Source organism: Helianthus annuus, chromosome 16 (genome assembly GCF_002127325.2).
Source record: "Helianthus annuus cultivar XRQ/B chromosome 16, HanXRQr2.0-SUNRISE, whole genome shotgun sequence".
NCBI classification, from domain to species: domain Eukaryota; kingdom Viridiplantae; phylum Streptophyta; class Magnoliopsida; order Asterales; family Asteraceae; genus Helianthus; species Helianthus annuus.
Window position 1 is genome coordinate 176,055,286 of NC_035448.2, and position 25,096 is coordinate 176,080,381.

General features: G+C 34.9%; 3 protein-coding genes and 1 long non-coding RNA gene across 9 annotated transcripts; all 4 read right to left on the reverse strand.

Moving 5' to 3' along the window:
- On the reverse strand, positions 1–24,204 carry LOC110917817. 3 transcript variants are annotated; one of them, XM_035984915.1, is made up of 5 exons: positions 23,869–24,204; positions 21,603–23,361; positions 1,976–2,036; positions 1,267–1,490; positions 1–356 (listed from the first exon to the last, which is right to left on the reverse strand). In XM_035984915.1, the coding sequence occupies exons 1-5, from the start codon at positions 23,984–23,986 to the stop codon at positions 299–301; spliced, it is 2,220 nt and encodes a 739-aa protein (XP_035840808.1). In that variant the 5' UTR covers positions 23,987–24,204; the 3' UTR covers positions 1–298. The 3 variants fall into 3 exon arrangements, with proteins under 3 accessions (XP_035840808.1, XP_022017953.1, XP_022017952.1); XM_022162261.2 differs by lacking the exons at positions 1–356; positions 1,267–1,490; positions 1,976–2,036 and adding exons at positions 19,607–19,980; positions 20,758–20,981; positions 21,447–21,507 and having other exon boundaries at positions 21,603–23,358; XM_022162260.2 differs by lacking the exons at positions 1–356; positions 1,267–1,490; positions 1,976–2,036 and adding exons at positions 19,607–19,980; positions 20,758–20,981; positions 21,447–21,507.
- On the reverse strand, positions 2,136–4,910 carry LOC118487975 (receptor-like protein kinase ANXUR2). Of its 2 annotated transcripts, none has more exons than XM_035984916.1 (3): positions 3,873–4,910; positions 3,550–3,692; positions 2,136–2,271 (listed from the first exon to the last, which is right to left on the reverse strand). In XM_035984916.1, the coding sequence occupies exons 1-3, from the start codon at positions 4,791–4,793 to the stop codon at positions 2,235–2,237; spliced, it is 1,101 nt and encodes a 366-aa protein (XP_035840809.1). In that variant the 5' UTR covers positions 4,794–4,910; the 3' UTR covers positions 2,136–2,234. The 2 variants fall into 2 exon arrangements, with proteins under 2 accessions (XP_035840809.1, XP_035840810.1); XM_035984917.1 differs by having other exon boundaries at positions 2,153–2,290.
- On the reverse strand, positions 6,010–9,527 carry LOC110917819. 3 transcript variants are annotated; one of them, XR_002580880.2, is made up of 7 exons: positions 9,283–9,527; positions 7,869–8,015; positions 7,676–7,797; positions 7,463–7,538; positions 6,843–6,935; positions 6,273–6,363; positions 6,010–6,198 (listed from the first exon to the last, which is right to left on the reverse strand). It is a non-coding gene; the product is annotated as an uncharacterized LOC110917819 (long non-coding RNA). The 3 variants fall into 3 exon arrangements; XR_002580881.2 differs by having other exon boundaries at positions 6,843–6,893; positions 7,676–8,015; XR_002580879.2 differs by having other exon boundaries at positions 7,676–8,015.
- On the reverse strand, positions 13,837–18,354 carry LOC110917818 (protein trichome birefringence-like 26). The gene is made up of 3 exons (XM_022162263.2): positions 18,005–18,354; positions 17,427–17,710; positions 13,837–14,777 (listed from the first exon to the last, which is right to left on the reverse strand). Exons 1-3 carry the CDS (start codon positions 18,252–18,254, stop codon positions 14,007–14,009), a joined length of 1,305 nt encoding a protein of 434 aa, XP_022017955.1. The 5' UTR covers positions 18,255–18,354; the 3' UTR covers positions 13,837–14,006.
- Positions 24,205–25,096: the final 892 nt, after the last annotated feature.

Genomic DNA, 25,096 nt, shown 5'->3' on the forward strand with positions numbered 1-25,096 from the left:
TTATTAAAATTAATTTTATAACGCTTAAGACAATGATAGGATTAATACACACGTCAATTTATCGGGTCATGGATCAATATCCAAACAACACGAAAAACCCATCAACATATGAGGCTTAACTGACTGCTAACTTGAAGATATATACAAAACAAAACACAGCAAACCACAAATCTAGAACAAACTCGAAACCGAAAACCATAAATCCTACTATAAAGAAATAATCACCGGCGTATCGCAAACACATCGATACACAAAAATCTAAGCTATATTTGCGACCCCGTTGAGTTTCACGAGCCCGTTACACATCAGTTGTTCTTGGAGGTTTCATTCCAAATCCTTGCTTCTTGCGCTCCACCCTGTCAATACAACAAACGACTGAATGAGCCCCTAGGTGTTCATTTTGCGAACCGGGTCACAATGTTAGATTGGGTTTGTTACTTTGTTAACGTTTTTTTATGTTCGTTAGTTTAGGATATTAATGAACGAACGTGATCATTGTCTTAATGAATTAACATGAACAAGAAAATGACCTAGTTTAAAAACGTTCGCATTCATTTGGTTCGTTTACTTGCCTAGAAGGCTAGAACTTTCTTACTCAATTAACATATATTTGGGTAATAAAGTTCTAGGCATGTAAACGAACCGAACGTTTAAACAAACGCATTGTCTTGTCGTATTCATGCGTTGAGAAAATGATTGCTTTCATGTTCGTTTGTGGTTGTTCGTTAATATTCTTAACAGTACCTCACTCGTTTCATTCTAGGCATAAACAACCCGTGTTCAAACATACCGAACATGGTTTAAGCTTTGAGTTAACAAAATGAGTGGGTCTGGTGATGAGTCAAAACAGGTAATTTTTTTATACATGTTGGGTAGACCACTTGACCCGGATCGCTTTTTGTTGATTGTGTGTTTTCAATAATGATCTAATGCTTTAAATAAAATGATTTAGACCATGTGAATTCAAACCTGTTTGTCCCGTTTCCTTTTTAGCTAACTTTTTTAATCATTCGAGTTCAACCCTTAATATATATATATATACACACACACATATACATACACAAAAGAAAACATATGCCAACTCAACTCAATTCGTAACTAAATGGGTCGAATATGCCAATTCTACTTAAACCCAACCTATGCCGTTTAAAAATACATAGATCACGTAAAAATGCAAGAACGACACTAGATTAGTGATGATAATGGAACTAACTCACTAAGAACTAAGAGATTAAGACGGGAGCACAAATTATAGTCGGGACTTACGACGGGGCAAGTTTACCAAGGCCTTCAAGCTCTAAACCCGACTCCTCATCAAGCACTCTCCCAGATATCTCAATAACATAAGATCTATCTGCATCTGCCGGGAGTCCTCTACGCACAAGCAAATCCAAATCTTTTTGATGAAGCTCTCTCCCGTTCACAAAAACATTTGTGTTTCCATCCGCACATTTTTCCGGCATTGGATAATTGAATTCTTCAATAAATGGCTGCCACATCCATCATTTCACATATTATTTGTCGTAAGAATATATAATAAGATACACTACTTGTACAATTTAGTGTTTGCATGGTTCGTCACTTTGTCTGTTTTCTTTATTATATATCACGAATTCTAAGTTTTTTTTATTATTCTTTTAGTTGTCATCTAATTTATGGTTTAAAACACACTAGAAAGTCTAAAATATAAAAGGCTCTTAACGTGCGACGGTGCGCAACCACCAATATAACGTGCGCAATTAGGGTTAACCCAACCAATGCGTAATTATGCAAATAATGTGCGTTATTAGGGTTTGAACCAACCCATGCGTAATTGTGTATTATAACGTGCGTAATTATGCAACATTAATTACTATTGTGCCACTGCGTTCAATTAAAGGCCTAGATTAGATCAGATCTGCGGTTCGCATTGCACGATAAGGTGGTATTGTAAGTCAAACTTCACAATAAAAAAATTAATGATCAAGAAAATTACCGGAATTATGCCACGACAAGGGCAACCCATCATACCCCAGAATCCAGCTCCCGGGTCATACCTAAAACATAAATTAAAAATGAAAATGAATAAATGAACAAGAAATGAGTGTACTCAATTATATAAATTGCAGAAAATATCGGAACTAACTACTAACCAATAATCACCGGGCCGTACTGGCCCAGCAAGCTTTTCAGCCTTCTTGACCAACCGATCTGGTATAGGATGCCCGTTGACTGTCACATTAACGTTTCCCTGGTCAACATGTTGACTTGATGGTATAGGATGCCCGTTGACTGTCACATTAACGTTTCCCTGGTCAACATGTTGACTTTGACCTTAGTTATAAGGTTATTATATAAGAGGAAAGAAGTGTATGAAGTGTAGGAGAAAAGTTATTTGTAAGATTTGAGATTAAATGTTCCTTAAATTTAGAATTTACATAACTAGAAACAAGTAGGGAAAAGGGGAAAATCCAACATTGTTGACTCATAAACCCACTTCCTATTTAATTTTCAAACGACTATAACTTTTTCATACGGTAATATTTTTTATAAAAACTATACCGTATTAACGAGTATTTCATTCTCTGTAATTCAAGCAGTCTATTGTCATAGCTTTCTTAAAAATTGCAGGATTTTGAATACTCATTACGTGATTACGTGATTTTGAATACCTAGTAAGTGACTACGTGATTTTGAATACCCGTTACGTGATTACGTGATTTCATTATAGTATTTTATGTGAAACCCCACTAAGTGATTACGTAACAATCGATGACTATGTCTTATTACGTGACTACGTGATTTTGATTACTCATTTCATGGTTACATGATTTCATTATAGTAGGGTTGTTCACGAGCCGAGCCGAACCGAGCGGACCGTTGCTCGTGCTTGGCTCGTTTACAAACCGAACCGAGCGGAGCGGCTCATTTAAACCGAGCCTCAAATCAAGCGAGCGTTTTTCGAGCAGTAAATATTCCGAGCGAGCGTCGAGCGAAGTTCGAGCAATTTGGACAACCATGTCACCCGATTTAAATTTGCTAAGAGAGATAGTGACAATGTTTGGTCTCAAGTTTTATGTCTCTAAAAACATGCACATTTCATGGTATAATATTTTTCTTATGAATAACAATGTTGTGGCCGACGAGTCGATGATCATATTGCACGAACAATTACGTTGAGAGCAGGAGACGATCGACTTAGGGTAACGACATGAAACATTGAGGTGATGAGCAGTCTGTCGTTTATCGATTTAGGGTTTAACTTTTAGATTTGGTATTAATTTTTTTATTGGCGTGGTTGGTCTAATACGTATAGATATAGTTGTAAATTTGTATATAGTAGACCGAAATTATAGTGGTATATATAAAATTATAAATTTAATTTATATTTAAGTATATATGTATGTGTAATGTGTGTGTGTGTGTAAATATATAAGTGTGTGTGTGTGTATGTATAATTTATATTTGTGTATATATATGTGTATATACATGTTTATATATGTATGTGTATATGTATATATATATTTATATACTAATTAAAAATAATAATTCGAGCCGAACCGAGCGGACCTTTGTTCATGCTTGGCTCGTTTACAAACCGAACCGAGCGGAGCGGCTCGTTTACAACCGAATGTCAAATCGAACGAGCATTTTCCGAGCAATTTTCGAACGAGCGTCGAGCGAGCGACGAGCGGCGAGCGATTTGAACGGCCCTACATTATAGTATTCATATGAAACCCCACTAATGATTATGTAATTACGTAAAAACAAAACATGTAATACATAATATTTCATATAAAAATATGTATCTTCATTCTATATAAGTCTAGTGAAATTCTCAAATAAGCTAACATCCTATAAATATAATTTAACATCCCACAAACATAATGTACCTTCTGATATTGGAGTGCAGTCGCAAGTTCTATCACAACCTCAGCCATCCTTGGCCGATCTTCACGAGATTCCTTCAAACATCGATATGCAATGTCAGAAAAAATTCCTAAAGCGCTCTGCTCCAAGGGTAGAATGGCCGTATCTTTAAAGATGATATCATTTAACTTCTTCTCTTCATAGCATTCAATCCACGTGCGCACTAAATTCTGCTGAACACGATCATTGCTATATGTACAACATAACCTCCCACATAAAACTTCGAATAAGACCACACCGAAAGAGTATACGTCTGACTCTTTTGTTAGGGTGTGCGTCATCGCATACTGCGGATCACAGTACCCAAGGGTACCTGCTGCCATGGTGACAATAACTGATTGCTGCTCGTTTGCAGGGCCCATTATTGATAGCCCAAAATCAGCAAGTTTACCATTCCATTGCTCATCGAGTAGGATGTTGGCGCTTTTTACATCACAGTGGATAAGTCTTTGGTGTGTCCCCCTTGGATTATGAAGGTACCTTAATCCCTTTGCTGCATCAAGGCATATCTTGAGTCGCTGTGACCACGTTAGATGGGGTGAATTTAAATAGCGGTCAAGGCTTCCACGAGATGCGTGGTCATATACCAGGATCATCTCATCCCCTTGGTAACAAAATCCCAGAAGAGAGATGAGATTTTCATGGCTGTAACGGGAAAGCGCTGTGATCTCTTTCAAGAACTCCGGGATTCCTTGTCCATGCCTCCGATCCAGACGCTTGATAGCCACCATACTTCGTCCCTTAGAGTGAGACATTTCCCCCTTATACACTTTACCAAAACCGCCACCTCCAATATAGTTCTCATTGTGGAAGTTGTTGGTGGCTGATGTTATCTCTTCCAGTTGGATTTTAAGATGTTGAAACTGCTGCAAGAAAGCATCCATATTTGTGGATCAAGTAATAATTATAAAATTCAAATCAAGGGGATCAAGCAATTGCAAGTTCACAGATTGATTGGAGATGCGTAAAGAACCAACACAAGATGGCTAAGAATGAGAGATACACAAGATGACAAGATTTATTTGCTATGAATACAGCCATGAAAGTCAACTCCGTGTGGGTCAGTCTACCAACTGTATAAATGTATTATTTTATTTAGAAAAAAAAGTTTATTTCTTATCTTTTGGTTTATAGGCATTATGTCCAACGAATATGATACGAATGGGTGGTTCTGTTAGTGACATGATGATACTCTAGTGTTCCGTCAGTGATCCAAATTTGTCATTCAAAAAAAGATAATTATTATTGCTAGTGGGAACTTTAAAGTTTAAAAGGTTGCAATAATATAGATGATATACTTTTAATAAACTTAGTTATACTGTTTGTTAATACGAGAGAGGTTATCATATAAGAGGAAAGAAGTGTATGAAGTGTAGGAGAAAAGTTATTTGTAAGATTTGAGATTAAATGTTCCTTAAATTTAGAATTTACATAACTAGAAACAAGTAGGGAAAAGAGGAAAATCCAACATTGTTGACTCATAAACCCACTTTCTATTTGATTTTCAAACGATTATAACTTCTTCATACGTTAATATTTTTTATAAAAACTATACCGTATTAACGAGTATTTCATTCTCTGTAATTCAAGCAGTCTATTGTCATAGCTTTCATTCTTAAAAATTGCAGGATTTTGAATACTCATTACGTGATTACGTGATTTTGAATACCCATTACGTGATTACGTGATTTCATTATAGTATTTTATGTGAAACCCCACTAAGTGATTACGTAAAAATCGATGACTATGTCTTATTACGTGACTACGTGATTTTGAATACTCATTTCATGGTTACGTGATTTCATTATAGTATCACTAGTACAGATTTAATCAAAAGATGCGGTTAAATTGGCTATGAGATGCGGTCATAGACCCGCATCTTATGGCATGGCATCTTTTGGCTGTGTCAAATAATGCGGGTCCAAAAAATGTGGTTCTAGAACCGCATCTTTTGATATATTAACAAATAAACTACTTTTTCTTAATATACGTAAGAGATGCGGTTTTAGAACCGCATCTTTTGATGTTTCAGGCTAAAAAAAAAATTATTTATTTCAATTTCTAGATAATTTTATAAAAAATTCTAAATAAATTCCAATATAAATTAACCAAACATATAAATAAAGGTTTTAAACTAACACAAATTAAAAAAAGTTTCAAAGTAACACAAATATATAAATGTGTAAAGATGAAACTGATATACAATAGCCCCCCGAACCCAAGTCTTCATACTTGCAACCAAAACCAACATCTTCAGTTTATACTTGCAACCGGAACCGTATATATTACCTAACAAAACACAACATTCCATGTTAATGGGCTAATTAGTAATACTATTGATGTGAATGAAATATTATATTTACCTGTTTTCTGAATTTCTGCAACAAAGAAATATAGCAAAAAAGCCTTTATGACACCTAGAGTGATCCATGACTTGCCCCATCCTTTTTGACACTGTCAATCAAGCATAAAAAAGCAGTTACTTATAGAATACTATCATACATGAAGACAGTTCCAAATCTACCCTACATACGCACATAATAAAACATGAAGATCCAAATCCACAACCTACAAGTCCAACAATACTACAATACTACAATCGACCAATATATCTACCAAATCCTAAATCACAAACTATACAAAAAGAATTTATCAAACCATGCAAAAAGCATTCATCTAATATCCCTAAGATATACATGTCTTATGTGATAATCAAAGTTGATGAGTTACAAATGTCTTGGTTCGGTTGAACCATATATCCAAACACACACTAGTAGAAAACATACCTGATGTGGCAGCAATGACAATTTACAACACGATAGTTATCAATCTAAGATGATACGGGTCAAATGGGTCTAGCTAACAAAAAAAGATTGAAATATCTTTATTGGATTTAAAAAAATATCATTAATAATATAAACTCAAAAAAATACCTTTGAATTTTCGTAGCCCCACTGCAAGCTTTCTTGGCATCCATACTCCCACTAATGTCATTTAGTATCCATAAAAGTAATCAGATAGTTAATCTGGATAAAGGGACATAATAGATGCAAAACCAAAGTCAAATGCTAGTTTTGAATTCTAGAATCTAGAGTTAAATTTTTACCTTCTGGGATTAAGTATTAATAACAACATCATTAGTAGAAGCAATTATCATTCAAAAGATAATAATCCTCAGTTTAATCAGTGGTTGACGATAAACAGGTACCGGTACCAGCACCAAAAATAATCAATACGGTATGGAACTGGTATTTATCGGTAAATCAACCAAAATACTGGTACCGGTATCGTAAATGGTCGGCACGGTTCGGTACCGGTACCGGTACCCAATACCAAATGCTCCCTGGTATATATGCTTAAGTACGTTGGGCAACCAATGAAAAAATTTCAAGATATAGTTGAAAATATATTTGTACATAAATTAACATATGTAAAAGAGCCATTTCATAATTTTCAAATTAAAGCACCTCAATGCTTTTAGTTGCACATAGCTGTAAGTTCTTATAACTAATTTAACAGAATACGAAATGCATCCAAGAAATAAAACTCCTACCTGAAACCCTTGACAGCTCTTTTCTGCCTAAAAATCTCCATTAATGGTGTGACTATACGAGCTTCTTTAGCAGCACCTGGAAATGGGAAGTAGATAATCCAAGGTATATTAATCAATTATTTGCCAAGTTACAGCCAAAAGATTATTCCCAGTTCTTTTATGAAATCATGTTCTAGTTCAAGATAGCAAACAGTTAAAATAACAAGGGCTGACCAGCTCATGCAGCTTCCTTTTTTTCCAATTGTATATCCACATTGGGAAGATTCTCCACAGGCTTTGAAATAACCACAAGGAATCCAAGATACTCGAGATTTATATTTTCACCAAAACTTTAGCTATAAGTAATAAGTTACGTAATGAGTTAATTGGAAACCATAACCATCATGCAAAATAAGCCTCTTATTACCATTCCATATTGTCCCTTCACGGCCATTTTTTAGACCATTGCTTTGGAACGTGCTGGGAAGGTGTATCGAAGAACTCTGCAAAGTCAATGACATCATCCAGCCACTTAAAGTCGATATAAGCTCTGGAATGTTATTGACACTTTGTGCTGCACAGAGTTTAATATAAACTTGTTACTCTGCCCAAAAAAAAGATAATTCATGTGCGTATATAGAACATCTAGAGATATGTTGATTCATGATCACAACTTCTAAAGGGAAACATAATTACATCTATCCACTTCAAATCATGAAGTCATATTTGAATTGTACATAGCAAAATACAGTTAACAGTGCTTGAAAGATCATGTCCAAAGAAACCATTAACAAACATCGTTTCTAGGCCATGAAGACCCAGAACCCAGTGTGTACACGTACATAACAATTTATAATCTAATCAATAAGCAAATAACACCTCGTATACAAACTTTGACAAAAAAAAAAATGAAACCTAAACTTGTCATATTTGTTATTGTTCTGTCATGAAATGATGATTAAAGTAATGAAATAAGCATTTGTAATGAACTTTAAACTAATGAAAAAATTTAGAGGTAATCAGCAAACTCAGAAAGTGCATGTACATATTTCACATATGAATACAATACCTATTTAGAGCATTCACATTCTATCCATCAAAATATGTGAGGGGGAATTTTTATATTATAAAGGGTATAAAAAGTGGTTGTGAGTGGAGGAGAGAGAAAATGTTACTGTCCATCTGTATATTTGAGGGGACACTGTTCACCCACTATAATTTTTTTAATATATATTGAAAGTGGTTGTGAGTCAAGGAGAGAGAAAAATGTAATGATAATATTATTTAATTGAAAAGGAGAGAGAAAAAGTATTTGCTTTTAGTAGAAATATATTGATATAGGAGTTGTTTTTTAGTGGAATGTATGTATAATTTGATGGATTGGATATGAATGCTCTTATATACATAAAAATCCAAAGACTGAAATAGAAGAACCCTATTTGGACATGAAATGAATACAACGGTTCAGATCAAAATACAAGCAATAATAGTTATAGAATCTCAAAGTAACCACCAATGTAACCATCAATTAGCAAATACAACTTCTAGATCTAGATTCAGAAGCCAACAAATTGAAGGCGATTGAACTCTTAATCCGTATCTAACAGGTCTTGATATCACGTAGTCGAATGACCAAATAAGTGAAGTAAGAACAATAACTTCCGCTTTCCACAACCAAATAGAATCAATAAATATGCTTAATACCATCGTCAATACCCAAAATCCTCATTCAATCATCACTAATACTGGCACATAAGCTCAAATACGCACCACATATCACAAACTAAGCCCTAGATATTGATATAAGACAAACAATGAGAAGCATTGGTCAGAAATCGAACCAGTTCTTTGGCACTTTGCTCGGTGACGGGAGGAGCGGAATATGAAGATGGATATGGCGCCGGTGAGGAGAACGAGAACGCTGGTGGCGACTTGGAGAGTGGACCGGTCTTCATCGATGGAGATGAAAGAGGGCGGAGAGAAGGAGAGCTCGACTCCACGTCTTCAGGGAATGGATGGAGATGGCAGGATGTTCTGAGAAAATGGAGAATTTGGAGGGAACAAATGAATATTGGGGGAAATGGGCGGGATCATCTGAAATTTTTTAAAAGAGAAAGTTATGAAATAACACTTTTATATTAATTGGAAATATTAATTATTATTTTATATTGTTTTCTATCAAAATATTCTATATTCTGTTATTATTATAACTAGGGGCGTGGTAAACCCGTGCGTTGCATCAGGAAGAATTGCACACCATGACAACTGATAAATTAATTGGTAAAATAAAATAAATATATACATACATGTGTTATAATATTTGCTCCGTAGCTCTCTAAACATCAAAACGTAAAACGAAAACATACATCATAGAGTATCACCAATGTGAAAGTCATATGAAATCGAAAAAATTATCAAACGCATCAATGATTGAATCGGTTAAAATCCCCATCCATATGTGTCATCACATATCACAAACTAAACCCTATATGATGTAAGAATTCCACATATACAAAATCCATGGAGGTTTAATGAATCTGTGATGATGAAACTGCGTTTTATTCATATCTTCTTGTTTATCTTCTTATATCTATGATCATTCTTCATTCATTATCACCCCACACCCAACTTTATACTCAATGGCCCTAATTGTCCCATCAATCATCCTAATTGACCATTGGTCATCCTTAACACCCTTTGTTGACAAAAATGGAGCATGAACAACCCTACTTGACTATCATCGGTCCTAATTGGCCCATTAACCATCCCAATGGACCATTGATCATTCTAAACGTCCTTCGTTGACAATAATGGAACATGGGAAACCCTAGTTAACACCCTAATTATCCCATTAACTATCCTAATGGACCATTGATCATACTAAACGCCCTTCGTTGACAATAATTGAACACGAACAACCCTAGTTAACCACCATTGCCCCTAATTGACATATCAATCATCTAAATGGACCACTAATCATCCTAAACGACCTTTATTAACAAAAATCTAGCATGAACAGCCCTACTTGACCACCACTACCCTAATGGATCTATCAATCATTCTAATGGACCATTAATCATCCTAAATAACATTTATTGACACTAATGTAGCATGAACAACCCTATTTGACCATTATTAGCCCTAAACGACCTTCATTGACAAAAATGTAGCATGAACAACCTTAGTTGATCATTGTTGCTTTATGTTTAAGCAACATGCACGTGATTGTTGATATATGATTAAACCTTATTTTATTAATCATTTAATGATACATCGATATGTACACATACATATACGCTAACACACACACACACACACACACATATATATATATATATATATATATACAGACATAGGGTGGGGTTCTAGAGTGAACAATAGTGTATTTGGGAACTGAGTGAACAAATCTGGCCATTGATCTACACACGTGTATGGCCAGGATCTCATCATCAAATCGTAAAATACACTAGTATACTTTAACATCAAATCCTGGCCATTGATCTACACACGTGTATGGCCAGGATTAGTTCACTCAGTTCGCAAGCTACACTAGTGTTTACTCTTGAAGCTAATCCTACATACATAATACATATTAATATATAAGTACGTACATGCATACACAATAAATGAATAAATAAAAAATAAATATTTGTAATCGTGAAAAAACTAATCTGGTTATCCTAAGAAAATTATTTGTTTATTATTAATTATCAACTAGTGAATTAGCCCGCGCTACGCGCGAGTGTTTGTATTGATACACGTACTGATGCTCGGTCGTAACCTAATTGATACTGATATATAGTTTAGATGGTATCATATTGGTTCATCACCGTTAATCTCATGTTTCTCAATTATGGATTTTGGGCAAAAGAGTCAAGTATAAATGTCGTCACCGTTAATCTCATGTTTCTCAGTTATGTTGTGAATTAATATAGGTAGAGAATACTATATATCAAAACCTTTTTTTTTTTAATATTTTGCTATCTAATATCATGAATAAAAAAATCAATCATATTAGTATATACTTATCTTTATTATTAGTTTTTATTTATTACTGTTATATCAAGAGATGCGGTTCTAGGACCGCATCTTTTGGCTCTTGATCTTTTTTAAAACACCCATAAGATGCGGTTACATAAAAACCGCATCATTTGGCCCATGTTTTTTTTTCAAAACAAACAAATCTTTTTTAAAACATCCATAAGATGCGGTTAGAGAGGGGAACCGCATCTTTTGAAAACACCCATAGCATCTTTTGCTCAATTATGTACTAGTGTATTCATATGAAACCCCACTGATGATTATGTAATTACGTAAAAACAAAACATGTAATACATAATATTTCATATGGAATACCTAATATTTCATGTATAATCATTCGAGTTCAACCCTTAAGAAACATAGATTAGTGATGATAAAGGAACTAACTCACTAAGAACTAAGAGATTAAGACGGGAACACAAATTATAGTCAGGGACTTACGATGGGGCAAGTTTACCAAGGCCTTCAAGCTCTAAACCCGACTCCTCATCAAGCACTCTCCCAGATATCTCAATAACATAAGATCTATCTGCATCTGCCGGGAGTCCTCTACGCACAAGCAAATCCAAATCTTTTTGATGAAGCTCTCTCCCGTTCACAAAAACATTTGTGTTTCCATCCGCACATTTTTCCGGCATTGGATAATTGAATTCTTCAATAAATGGCTGCCACATCCATCATTTCACATATTAGTTATCATAAGAATATATAATAAGATACACTACTTGTACAATTTAGTGTTTGCATGGTTCCTCACTTTGTCTGTATTCTTTATTATATATCACGAATTCTAAGTTTTTTTTTTATTATTTTTTAGTTGTCATCTAATTTATGGTTTAAAACACACGAGAAAATCTAAAAGGCTGTTAGCGTGCGACGGTGCACAACCTCCAATATAACGTGCGCAATTAGGGTTAACCCAACTCATGCGTAATTATGCAAATAATGTGCGTAATTAGGGTTTGAACCAACCCATTCGTAATTGTGTATTATAACGTGCGTAATTATGCAACGTTAATTACTATTGTGCCACCGCGTTCAATTAAAGGCCTACATTAGATCAGATCTGCGGTTGAGATGCTCGCGTACGCATTGCACGATAAGGTGGTATTGTACGTTATCCAGCCTCTAAGTCACACTTCACAATAATAGAACCGGATATTTTCGCAGGGTTAGAATTGGTAGAAATAAATAGCTCAGCCGGTCACAACGGGTGGTTAAAATTGAAATCTGTATGTTTTGTTCTGAGGCAATTGAAATCTGTTCTGTTGTTGGGTTTGAAATAGTATAGCTTTCTTTCTTTCACGTTTCATGTTATTCGAGTTGGCCTGCTGATTTCATAGCATAGGTCTGGTCAAAACACATGCTGCTGCTAATTACTGACTGCACTGCCATGATCTGTACGTTTTGTGGTGAGGCAGTTGAAACTTGTTGGGTTTGGAATAGTATGGCGGCTTTCTTACACGCCATTGTTGCTGCTACTTTGTGTTATAGCATAGGTCAAAACATATACGCAAGCGTGAATAAGTTATGCATACAGTGATCAATTGAATAACTAACTAGCTGCTTACATTTCACTATCTTTTACATTTGGTGCATTGAGACCCGGTCGTTTGTTCAACAAGCTTTTGGTTTAAATAATAACAAAACAATGTTCTTGTAACCCGTTTGTTTGACAAGCTTTCGATTTAGGCTACTCGGTATGGTGATGGACCATCTTTGGAGGATGATCCGCCACGTAGGCGTCACGTCATAGTCCTCCCAAGGATGGTCCATCCTCCAAAACTAGAAGGCATGGGAGGATGGTCCTAGATGAGCCAACCCCACAAAAATATGTACAAGTATTAAAGCATAATGTACCACAAATCAAACACACACACAAACAAAAAAGGGCCCACCATACTGGATCGTCGCCAACGTCGGATTATGGCCGTTTAGGACGGGGACGTGGGGGGCGGCACGGTGTTCCTGGCGTCACCGGAGCTCGACGGTATGAGGACGAACCCCATACCGTGTAGCCTTAGAAAACAATAAATGTTCTTGTTTTTAAGTAGCTTTGGGTCATTGGAAGTATAAATATAGCACTAAAACATATAATCCAATCTTCTTCTGTTCCTGTTCCTATACAATGATGACGTTTTAATGTTGGGGTTTTTTTTTTACTAATCCGTCTCTTCTTTTGATTTTCTTGTATTTATGTATACCTACATATAGGTACAATGACATTAGAGAGTTCTTTTTGTGTTATCTCGTATCTGATACTTAATTTTTTATATGCAATATATACGTACATGACCATAAGTGACACCGATTTATCGCTCATTTTCGAAGAATGACACCAAAAAATATTTTTGGGGTCCATGACCACTTGTGTTGACCTTACCAATACAAATAATTATACTATGGGCCAATTTGCATCTAATGTATAAAATATAAAAATGTGACACATTAAATAAGAAATGAATCCAATCTCTTTTCTTCCCATTCAATAACTCTTTGATGCTAATTATTGTTTTTATGTTCATCAACCCTGAAGCAATAAATTCATCATTAAATCGTTCCATGAATCTATCGGGCCGGGCAAGCACCAATGCAAACAATCATTTTGAACTTTTGCGTTCCTATCTTTCCCGTCAAACGGATGGAACGCGCGGTAGGGGCCTGGGTGACCATCGGGCCTCAACAACGACAAACGGGTCGTATCAAACAATCTCAAAACCGACCCGTTCATTAACTCTTTAGCATTCTCAAACTCTTCCAACTCAACATCTCTCATTGTCTTATCAACATCCCTCATGTTAACCTCTCCGCTTTTAAACGGGCCCGTTCGGTTACAATACCCTCCGGTGTTCCATTCCCCGTTCTCGAAGTGATCGGGTGTTGTGGTCCGGAAAAACGTGTACACTTTGTGGTCCGATTTCATGATGAAATCGAGAACTGCACGTATTGCTTTGCGATACGCGTAATTGAACTCGATTTCTGTTACATTTTCTTTGTTACAACTATGACACCCGATTAACGTGTTGTTATCGTAGTATACCGCGGTTTTTAAGAACCATTTGCCACCTGAAATCATGATGTAGTTGAAGTTAGTGAACTCGTTAACCCAAACTGAGTCAAGCTCATCGAGATGAAGCTCGATTGCACCCGACGAATGCCCGTCGTTATCCTCGAATATATCCGCTTTCAAAAGAAAAGGTGACCAGATCACTGAAAGTGTGAAGTTGTAAGATCCAAAGAACCATCTTTTGCTTCTGTATTCTTCATCATGGTATACCTCAATTGCTTCTTCAACCTGCAAGTGACAAAATATCAGATCGAACACCCCCAGATTATTAGAGAAAATATACTGGTTAGATTATTAACGTAGTTAGAAGATATGAATTGATTATATTACTTTTATGGTAATTCTCATCTTACCATTATAAATAGTTGATCAAGAATACACATTATCATACTGTGTTGGAAAATCAGGCCCTTGATCAAACACATAAATACGGTATGAACGAACTCATTTAACTCTTTTTATTATCAACCAAAACACACAAATTACAATGACAGATGACCCTAACCATATATTTATACTAGACTCATTCTAATTCTAATTCTAACCCAACTCAAACGCTATGTTAATAATAAAATAAACCAACTAAATAAACATATTTAATGAACTTATAATTCAAATTATCTAAATAAATAAACCAAACTATATTTATTTAATGCACTTGAATTATGTTTAACCTATTTAAACTTTATAAATAATCCACCAAATTAAAATTATCTCTTCATACCGGGTTTTCCTTATTTTGTAGAAAACTATGTTTACTTTAATTATTCTCATTATGCTCGTATAAAACTATAAATAGTTGATCAATAAATCATAGTACTTTAGGAGGTTTTTATCATTCTCCTGAAAATTATGTTTGTTTCGTAATTATTTATTCTTATTCACGGGTATCCCCAAGAAATCTCAAAAATCCAAGAGCTGTAGAGAAAATGGACCCCTAAATTATAATTATCTTAAAAGATATATAAATAATATAGTTAATCAATAATATACAATTGACAATACCCGTAAAAAATGTGTTTCCTTTGTAGTTATGCTCATTATACTTGTGTAAATAGTTGACAATAATAAAATGTGCTTACTTTGTAGTTTTTATCTTTCCACACGTATTAAAATAAATAGTAAGAACAACGGGCGTGGTATACTATCTCTAGCCAACTCAGCAAGTTTGGCGTCCTGTAGCGTCCCTCCCCCATTTCCTGGCTGCCAAAGGGGGCGCTATGGCATATCTCCGCAGTGGGTTAGCGGACGTGAAAGAGGAGAGAGAGAGAGCAACAACCAATCAAATTTCTTAATTTTTTTTCTCTTTTTTTTGTATATAGTAAATTGGGACTTTAAAGGCTTTAAACCATTTCATAATCTAAGTTAAATAGATGGGCTTTAAAGCCCCTTACGTGACATAAAGCCTACGTGATGGTAACGTGGCATGATAATACCACACACACCCACTAGCCTAATACTTTATCGAATTTTAAGAGTTAATTACACAAATGGGTCCTGTGGTTTATACCTAATTTCGTCTTTGGGTACTAACTTTATTTTTTAACAGATTTAGGTTCTATGGTTTCAATTTTGTAACACCTTTGGGTACTAACACCAAAATTAGTTAATTAATGACTAAAATACTCTTGCATTTTTTTAAGTTTATCAATGTAACACATTTGGGTACTAACACTTAATTTTATTTAAGTTTAAATCAATTTTACAAAATCTATTTATTTTTTTTATTTTCATCTTTTTATTATATCTCTTAATTAACATAAAGTCTATTTATTTTTTTTTTCTTATTTTCATATTTTTATTAAATTTCTTATTTAACATAAAATATACTTGTTACACCAGTATTTTTTTTAAATAGATTTTTTAAATAAAATCTACTAGCTATATAGTTTTATGTAAATTAAATTTCTTACTAGTTTTAAATAATGTAAACCTTACTCGTTTTCAATTTTGGATATATATGATTGATAATAATAATAATAATAAATATCTTTCATGTAAAAAAAATAAGCCATTTTTAACTTGTTTTTTTTGTTTATTTACATTTTACTATTTTAGAAAGATATTTAATTTACACAAAATCTTCTAGTTGCGCCAGTAAAATCTACTAGCTATATAGTTTTTTATAAATTAAATATCTTTTTTACAAAAAAACGAGTTAAAAAAAGGTTTAACTTTTTTTTAGTTTTATCTAAAATACCTAGCTATATAGTTTTATCTAAAATACCTAGCTATATAGTTTTATGTAAATTAAATATCTTTCTAAAATAGTAAAATGTAAATGAAAAAAAAAAACGAGTTAAAAAAAGGCTTAAATTTTTTTACATGAAAGATATTTATTATTATCAATCATTTCAATCCAAAATTGAAAACGAGTAAGGTTTACATTATTTAAAACGAGTAAAAAATTTAATTTACATAAAACTTTATAGCTAGTAGATTTTATTTAAAATATCTATTTAAAAAAATACTGGTGTAACAAATAGATTTTATGTTAAATGAGAAATTTAATAAAAATATGAAAATAAAAAAATAAATAGAGTTTATGTTAATTAAGAGATATAATAAAAAGATGAAAATAAAAAAAATAAATAAATTTTGTAAAATTGATTTAAACTTAAATAAAATTAGGTGTTAATACCCAAATGTGTTACATTGATAAACTTAAAAAAATGTAAGGGTATTTTAATCATTAATTAACTAATTTTGGTGTTAGTACCAAAGGTGTTACAAAATTGAAACCATAGAACCTAAACCTGTTAAAAAATAAAGTTAGTACCCAAAGGCGAAATTATGTATAAACCACAGGACCCATTTGTGTAATTAACTCGAATTTTAATTAATCTATAGAAATGGTGAACATAATCATTAACCAACCTGTGAGAGAATGCAAAGCAACGACTGCACGTGATTCCGGGAAATCGAATCTCCAATAAACGCCATTGATTTGTTCCTCATGTATTGAAGAAACAACTTCGCGTCGAATGTGGGTAACTCGCAACCGAAAGGACTCCAACGCCAGTAAATGTAGTCGGTATCAGGCCGACCGTTGTACATACAATTTTGATGATGTTCAATGGTGTTGCAGCTGTTGTTGGTGTACCGTGGACCGGCCCTATCCCTAACCCATTCTCCAGTAAAAATATCACACTCCAGCGAACCTAAATCACCCCAAAAATGTAACCTAAAGTTAGATAATTGAGCATAAATAGTTCTATTCTTACGGATTTTGAACTTTTAAATAGGAGAGAAAAAAATAGGTGATGGACTCGATACATATAAAACTTTAGGTATAATTTACACTTTGACACGAAAAAATAGGCGGGCCCTGTCCCAACTATGATTCGTCGCTGGCTAATGTCTCCGGTAGCTGCTTTAACCGGTAATACATGCCCTGTTTGGACCGGTTTTTAAAACATTGATAGGGATAAGTACTTGTTATAGAAAATATATACCTTGGGGAATTCCGGTATTGTTGACCGGGAATTGGTCAAATAGTGTCGGATTAGCCGGCGGCAGTGGCGGTGGCAGTTTGTGGTCGCCGTTGGTAACAATGACGGAGGAAAACTGAATTGAAGTTGAGGAATAGAAGTGATACGTAAACCATATTACTAATAAACATATAGCAATCTTAATGTACACTTGATAATGTTTTTGGTTTAATAAAAGTTGAGTGTTGTTCATAGTAAGCTTCATGTTTTTCATATTTTGGGGAGAGGTTTCTCTCTCTAAAACAGGTGTAGAGAGAGAGATGTATGGTTTGTGGGTTGGGTTGGTTCAGGGTTGTATTCAAAAGATGGTTGAGTAAAAGGTGGCTTAATTATGTTTCAGATGAAACTATGAAAGGGGAGTTTAAACTTTAATTTTAAACATAATGGTTATGCATTGCCACTTGTACATTATGCATTAACAGTTGTACATTGTTGATATCAAGAGAAGTTATAAATATTAGTCTTTGTAAATTAAGAAAAATAATAGTTAATTAATGTTGTCAACTATTTGATAAGTTGAATTTATTAAATTTCATGTTACTTTAATTAAAAAAATAATAATTAAATAACAACTAAATGTGTATATTAAATGACTTAATAAAAACAACAAACAATAACTAAAAGTCTCTTAGTTCGGTGGGCCGAGTCATCTCCGATAGGGTGTTTGAATGGAACAACTGGGTTCCAAAAAAGGTCGGCATAGTGGCATGGAGGGCGGAAATGGAAAGACTTCCGACGAGAAGTGCGTTGGCTAGGCGAAATGTACCGGTCCCGAATCAACTATGTGTGCTTTGCGGTGAATATGAGGAGACTTGTGATCATATTTTTGTGTCGTGTCATTTCGCACAATCGGTTTGGCAAAATATTGCGGCGTGGTGCAAAATTCCGCCCATCATTGCGTTTGGCATAAATGATTTACTGTCACTCCTCGTCTCGTTCCCGGGTTCAAAAAGAAGGAAAGCTGTTCAGGCAATTATAATGGTGGCAATTTGGAGTATATGGAAGATAAGAAATGATGTCGTATTCAGGCAGGTGTCCCCAAACTTTACCAAAGCTTTGGATGAGATTAAGTCTATGGCATATCTATGGATTAAAAATCGATCAAAAGTGGTCACATTATCTTGGGAGGATTGGAGTCAGTTTAATCTAGGTGTAATGTTATGAGGTGAATTTGTAGTAGTGTGGTGTAAATGTGTTTTGGTTTTGGTGTAAACATTGTATATTTGGTGTGTAGCTCCTTGCTACTATGAATAAAATTTTTTGTCGGCCGTTCAAAAAAAAAATAACTAAAAATGATAAGTGTGATAATTTGTCACCTTCTGAAGACATTTATGAGATATAGTTGACAAGTCAACATCCAAATGTATCCAGTCCATTTTTGCCAGCTTCTAATCCTAACCAGCGTTAATTTTGAATTAAATGTCATTATTATTTAAATAATAAACTTAAATAAGCAGTAATATTTGGCCCACAAATTGGCAAAGATCAATTCACAACTAGACCGTCCGGCCCACTTACTTCCTTTCAATATAATGCCATGCATAAAATATTAAATTCAAAAAAATATTACAACAAATTAAAATTAATATTATAACGCTTAAGACAATGATAGGATTAATCCACCATTTAGACACGTCAATTTATCGGGTCATGGATCAAATATCCAAACCACACGAAAAACCCATCAACATATGAGGCTTAACTGACTGTTAACTTGAAGATATATACAAAACAAAACACAGCAAACCACACATCTAGAACAAACTCGAAACCGAAAACCATAAATCCTACTATAAAGAAAAAATCACCCGCGTATCGCAAACACATCGATACACAAAAATCTAAAGCTATATTTGCGACCCCGTTGAGTTTCATGAGCCCGTTACACATCAGTTGTTCTTGGAGGTTTCATTCCAAATCCTTGCTTCTTGCGCTCCACCCTGTCAATACAACAAACGACTGAATGAGTCTCTAGGTGTTCATTTTGCGAACCGGGTCACAAGGTCCACAATGTTAGATTGGGTTTGTTACTTTGTTAACGTTTATTTATGTTCATTAGTTTAGGATATCAACGAACGAACGTGATCATTGTCTTAACGAATTAACATGAACAAGAAAATGCGCTAGTTTAAAAACGTTCGTGTTCATTTGGTTCGTTTACTTGCCTAGAACTTTCTTACTCTATTATCATATATTTGGGTAAGTAAGTTCTAGGCATGTAAACGAACCGAACGTTTAAACAAACACATCGTCTTGTCGTATTCATGCATTGAGAAAATGATTGCTTTCATGTTCGTCTGTGGTTGTTCGTTAATATTCTTAACAGTACCTCACCCGTTCATTCTAGGCATAAACAACCCGTGTTCAAACATACCGAACATGGTTTAAGCTTTGAGTTAGCAAAATGGGTGGGTCTGGTGATGAGTCAAAACAGGTAATTATTTGATACATGTTGGATAGACCACTTGACCCAGATCGCCTTTTGTTGAATATTTTATCATAATGCTTGTGTGTTTTCGGTAATTATCTAATGCTTTGAATAAAATGATTTAGACGTTTTTACGCACTATAACCTGTTTGTCCCTTTTCCTTTTAAGCTAACTTTTTTAATCATTCGAGTTCAACCCTTAAGAAACATAGATTAGTGATGATAACGGAACTAACTCACTAAGAACTAAGAGATTAAGACGGGAGCACAAATTATAGTCGGGACTTACGATGGGGCAAGTTTACCAAGGCCTTCAAGCTCTAAACCCGACTCCTCATCAAGCACTCTCCCAGATATCTCAATAACATAAGATCTATCTGCATCTGCCGGGAGTCCTCTACGCACAAGCAAATCCAAATCTTTTTGATGAAGCTCTCTCCCGTTCACAAAAACATTTGTGTTTCCATCCGCACATTTTTCCGGCATTGGATAATTGAATTCTTCAATAAATGGCTGCCACATCCATCATTTCACATATTAGTTGTCATAAGAATATATAAGATACTCTACTTGTACAATTTAGTGTTTGCATGGTTCGTCACTTTGTCTGTTTTCTTTATTATAAGTTGTCATTACTTATCTAATTTATGGTTTAAAACACACAAGAAAGTTTAAAATATAAAAGGATCTTAACGTGCGACGGTGCGCAATTAGGGTTAACCCAACCCATGCGTAATTATGCAAATAATGTGCGTATTTAGGGTTTGAACCAACCCATGCGTAATTGTGTATTATAACGTGCGCAATTAGGCAACGTTAATTACTATTGTGCCACCGCGTTCAATTAAAGGCCTAGATTAGATCAGATCTGCGGTTGAGATGCTCGCGTATGCATTGCACGATAAGGGGGTATTGTACGTTAACCAGCCTCTAAGTCACACTTCACAATAAAAAAAAATTAATGATCAAGAAAATTACCGGAATTATGCCACGACAAGGGCAACCCATCATACCCCAGAATCCAGCTCTCGGGTCATACCTAAATCATAAATAAAAAAGAAAACGAATAAACGAACAAGAAATGAGTGTACATAATTATATGAATTGCAGAAAATATCGGTACTAACTACTAACCAATAATCGCCGGGCAGTACTGGTCCAGCAAGCTTTTCAGCCTTCTTGACCAAGCGATCCGGTATAGGATGCCCGTTGACCGTCACATTGACGTTTCCCTGGTCAACATGTTGACTTGACCTCGAGAAATCCCTAAAGCTTTTCTTGATCATACCCACAAAGTTTCCTCTTCGTTGATGCGTATCCCTATTTGTATCGCCAGATTCTTGAGAAGTGCCGGTGTTGACGCAATATTCGTTAGATGAGATATCGATCTCACTTGCCACTGCAGCGTCTTTCATGGAGCTCCCGTGGGACCCTAAATTAACGGGCTTTTCATCCCGTTCAATTTCAGACCTACGGCTTACGTTTCCTTTTCCTGCTCGATTATACTTCGTTGAATACTCGAAATGATCTTGCAACGGTGACCCCGAGGGCGGTGGAGATGGTTTATTAGCGTTTGTCGCTACATCAACAGGATTTTCGTCTAAAATAATGTTGACTTTGATTTCATCTTCTGATGCGTACGACACGGCAGATTTATAGGAAGTCAAACCCGTGCCTCCTAATTGCAACTTATCCATTGACTCAAAGTCGTAATTTCCGGAATTGTCGTAATCTTCCGAAGAAAATTCGGTACCGCCCCATTTTGCGTGTCCGTGAGTCTTACGATCGTCTTTTAATTTCTCGGAATGTTTATTGGTTTCTTTATAAACAGAAAGAACGAGTCGTTTATTGACGATCGAAAGCAACATCACTTCGGAACACGCCGCACATCTCATTTTCTTTGTATTTGGTTTGGGTACTTGGAGCAATTCGTAACATGTACAACACGACACGAATGGAGAACCACCAGCCACAGGGCGGCACCGCCTCACTCCGGTGGCTAAGATTCCTCGTGGAGGACGGCGGATTTCACTAGACCATCTTGAGCGGGGTTCGGAAGTATGAGAGTTCAAAGAAAGATTGGAGAACCGACGGTTGTAATCATGGCGGTGGAAAACCGGATCGGTTTGCAAAACAGGCGGTGCTATAGGCGGTGGCGGTGGTTGTGGTGGTGGAGGCGGTGGTGCTTGTTGGTGTTTATTGTAGCAAACTAAACAAGAACAAGAAGGGTGGTGGAACAGTCGATTATCGGTCATCTCGTTACCAACATATTGCCCGGAATAATACGGGTGATACTGGTGTTGTTCAAAAGGCAAAATCGGGTTTCTTCTATGATTTTGCGACCTAAACGGATCGCTAAAGACTTGAACTTGATTCGAATTAGCCATTAAAGAATGATTCGTATGATGCATATAAGACGAAACATTATGATGATGCATCGGAACTGCTTCTTGAGATTTATCACGAGACCGAACAATTTCATATTTGAGTTCATCTAATTTCCTTAAAAGCTCGGCCTGATCATCGTCAACCTCAAGACCATTCGTGTCTTGAACTAGCTCAGCATAATGGTAACTTGATGAACCTTCTTGAAGATCGGTCTCGTGGTACCTCCTATTCGAGGCCCGAACCGATCTTCGTGACCCGTTTTTGATACTTCCAAATACGGGTTTCGGTTCTTCAAACTCTATATTGTTACTGCTGTCTTTACCGGGTCTCCTACCGGAACTTCCATTAGATTTGACACCGTTTTCGGACCCTAAACTCATGTTGTTAACACTTCTATTTGAGAAATCGAGATTCGCTGATTCTTTCGAGTTTTTGTTTGAAATCGTATCGTTTTCATCACCGGATTTCTCAGAAGACATACCGGAGTCAATACGTTTATTCTCTGCTGTAAATTGAAAATAAAAAAAAATATGAAGAACACTTCAACCCTATAGAAACAAAGAATCCCACAGAATATTGACCAAATCACATACATATATTATATGAGACATCAAAATCACTAAAAGTATAAAATAAAATAAAATAAAATAAAAGTCTACCAACAACCTTTTGAACTAATTCAAAACCACACAATCTTGATTTTGACAGCTACAGCACACACACATACAGAAGAAGTCAACAATGAGGATATTACCAGGCAATTTAATGTAACAATTTCTCAAACCCATCTAAAATTCTTCACAAAATGTCATTAATTTAACCCCAAATCACAAATAATGAAATAAACACAATAGAAATGATCTAAACTCGTATTTTAACAAACCCCAACAAGAAACCTTCAACAAAGTTCAAAAAACACAAGATCATTTCACAAATAAATCATGCATTTAGAAAACCCACATGTGGGTTTCTTGAATCGAACATAAAATGGTGAAAAAGGAAGGAACTTTACCACGAAGAACAGCACCACAACCGCCACACTGATAAACTGCATATTCAGTAACCTCAGGGAGCAGATTTTCACATTTGGGGCAGCGAACTAGACGCACTTTTGCAGGACTTTCAGACATTTTTGGCTCAAGTTAACAAAGATTGTGCATTTGTTGTAGAAATCATGGGCACAGTGGGAATGCAAGAACAGAGAGAGAGAGAGAGAGAGAGAGAGAGAGAGAGAGAGGTTTTGTGGGTTTTGCAGAAACAAGGGAAAAGATTCTGGTTTGAGAAATAATGAGTGAAATGAGAGGAAACCAATGATGGACAGAAAGGAGAAAATGAGGAGTTATGTGAAGAAATGGTATAATTACAAGAGGAAAAGGGAAAAGAAGAACATGTTAAAAATGAATGAATCAAAAGAATGGGTAAGGATGCTGTAAAAAGTGCTCAAAGTGTAAGAAGTGTGAGAAGTGTATTATAACACTATATATAATACTATATAACACCATATAAACACTGTATAACAATATGTAACACCATATAATACCATATAACACTATGTAACACTATATATCATTATATAACAAATATAACACTATACATCTATCATAGACATGCTATCAGACAAACTATAGTGTTATATTTGTTATATAATGATATATAGTGTTACATAGTGTTATATGGTATTATATGGTGTTACATATTGTTATACAGTGTTTATATGGTGTTATATAGTATTATATATAGTATTATAATACACTTCTCACACTTCTTACACTTTGAGCACTTTTTACAGGATCCTCTACCTCAAAAGAATAATAATAATTCATGAGGGTGTACTTTCTTTTTACTTTTTCTGCAATCCTTTGGGCTTTGGGCTTTGCAATATTTATGTTATTACCCTTCATCTTATTCCATATTACATAAGTTGTTTTATGCTGTTAAAAAAAAACACAAGCTTTTTATTATTGTTATCCAACAATATTTAATATTTAACTAGGAGCGGAATTAGAGAGGGGTGAAGAGAGGTCATTGATCTACCTGGTCATAGGAATTTGTGGTATTTTTGTATATAAAATATAATTTTGCTAGAAAAAAAAAAAAACATGATTTGGACCTTCACATTCATTTCATCAAATGTTGTGTTAGAGTTTTTATAATATAAAGAGTATAAAAAAGTAGCTGTGAGTGGAGGAGAGATAAAATGTTACTATTCATCTGTATATTTGATGGGACATTGTTCACCC

Coding starts and splice junctions, on each gene's coding strand:
- LOC110917818 (XM_022162263.2), bottom strand. CDS start 18,254: ATGAAAAACATGAAGCTTACTATGAACAACACTCAACTTTTATTAAAC. Junction 17,711..18,004: donor CAATACCGGAATTCCCCAAG/GTATATATTTTC, acceptor GGGGTGATTTAG/GTTCGCTGGAGTGTGATATT. Junction 14,778..17,426: donor TGCTTTGCATTCTCTCACAG/GTTGGTTAATGA, acceptor TGTCACTTGCAG/GTTGAAGAAGCAATTGAGGT.
- LOC110917817 (XM_035984915.1), bottom strand. CDS start 23,986: ATGTCTGAAAGTCCTGCAAAAGTGCGTCTAGTTCGCTGCCCCAAATGT. Junction 23,362..23,868: donor TTGTGGTGCTGTTCTTCGTG/GTAAAGTTCCTT, acceptor TTCAATTTACAG/CAGAGAATAAACGTATTGAC. Junction 2,037..21,602: donor GTACTGCCCGGCGATTATTG/GTTAGTAGTTAG, acceptor TTTATGTTTTAG/GTATGACCCGGGAGCTGGAT.
- LOC118487975 (XM_035984916.1), bottom strand. CDS start 4,793: ATGGATGCTTTCTTGCAGCAGTTTCAACATCTTAAAATCCAACTGGAA. Junction 3,693..3,872: donor CTGCACTCCAATATCAGAAG/GTACATTATGTT, acceptor ACTATAATGTAG/GGCCGTTCAAATCGCTCGCC. Junction 2,272..3,549: donor CGAGCCAAGCATGAACAAAG/GTCCGCTCGGTT, acceptor TTAATGTGACAG/TCAACGGGCATCCTATACCA.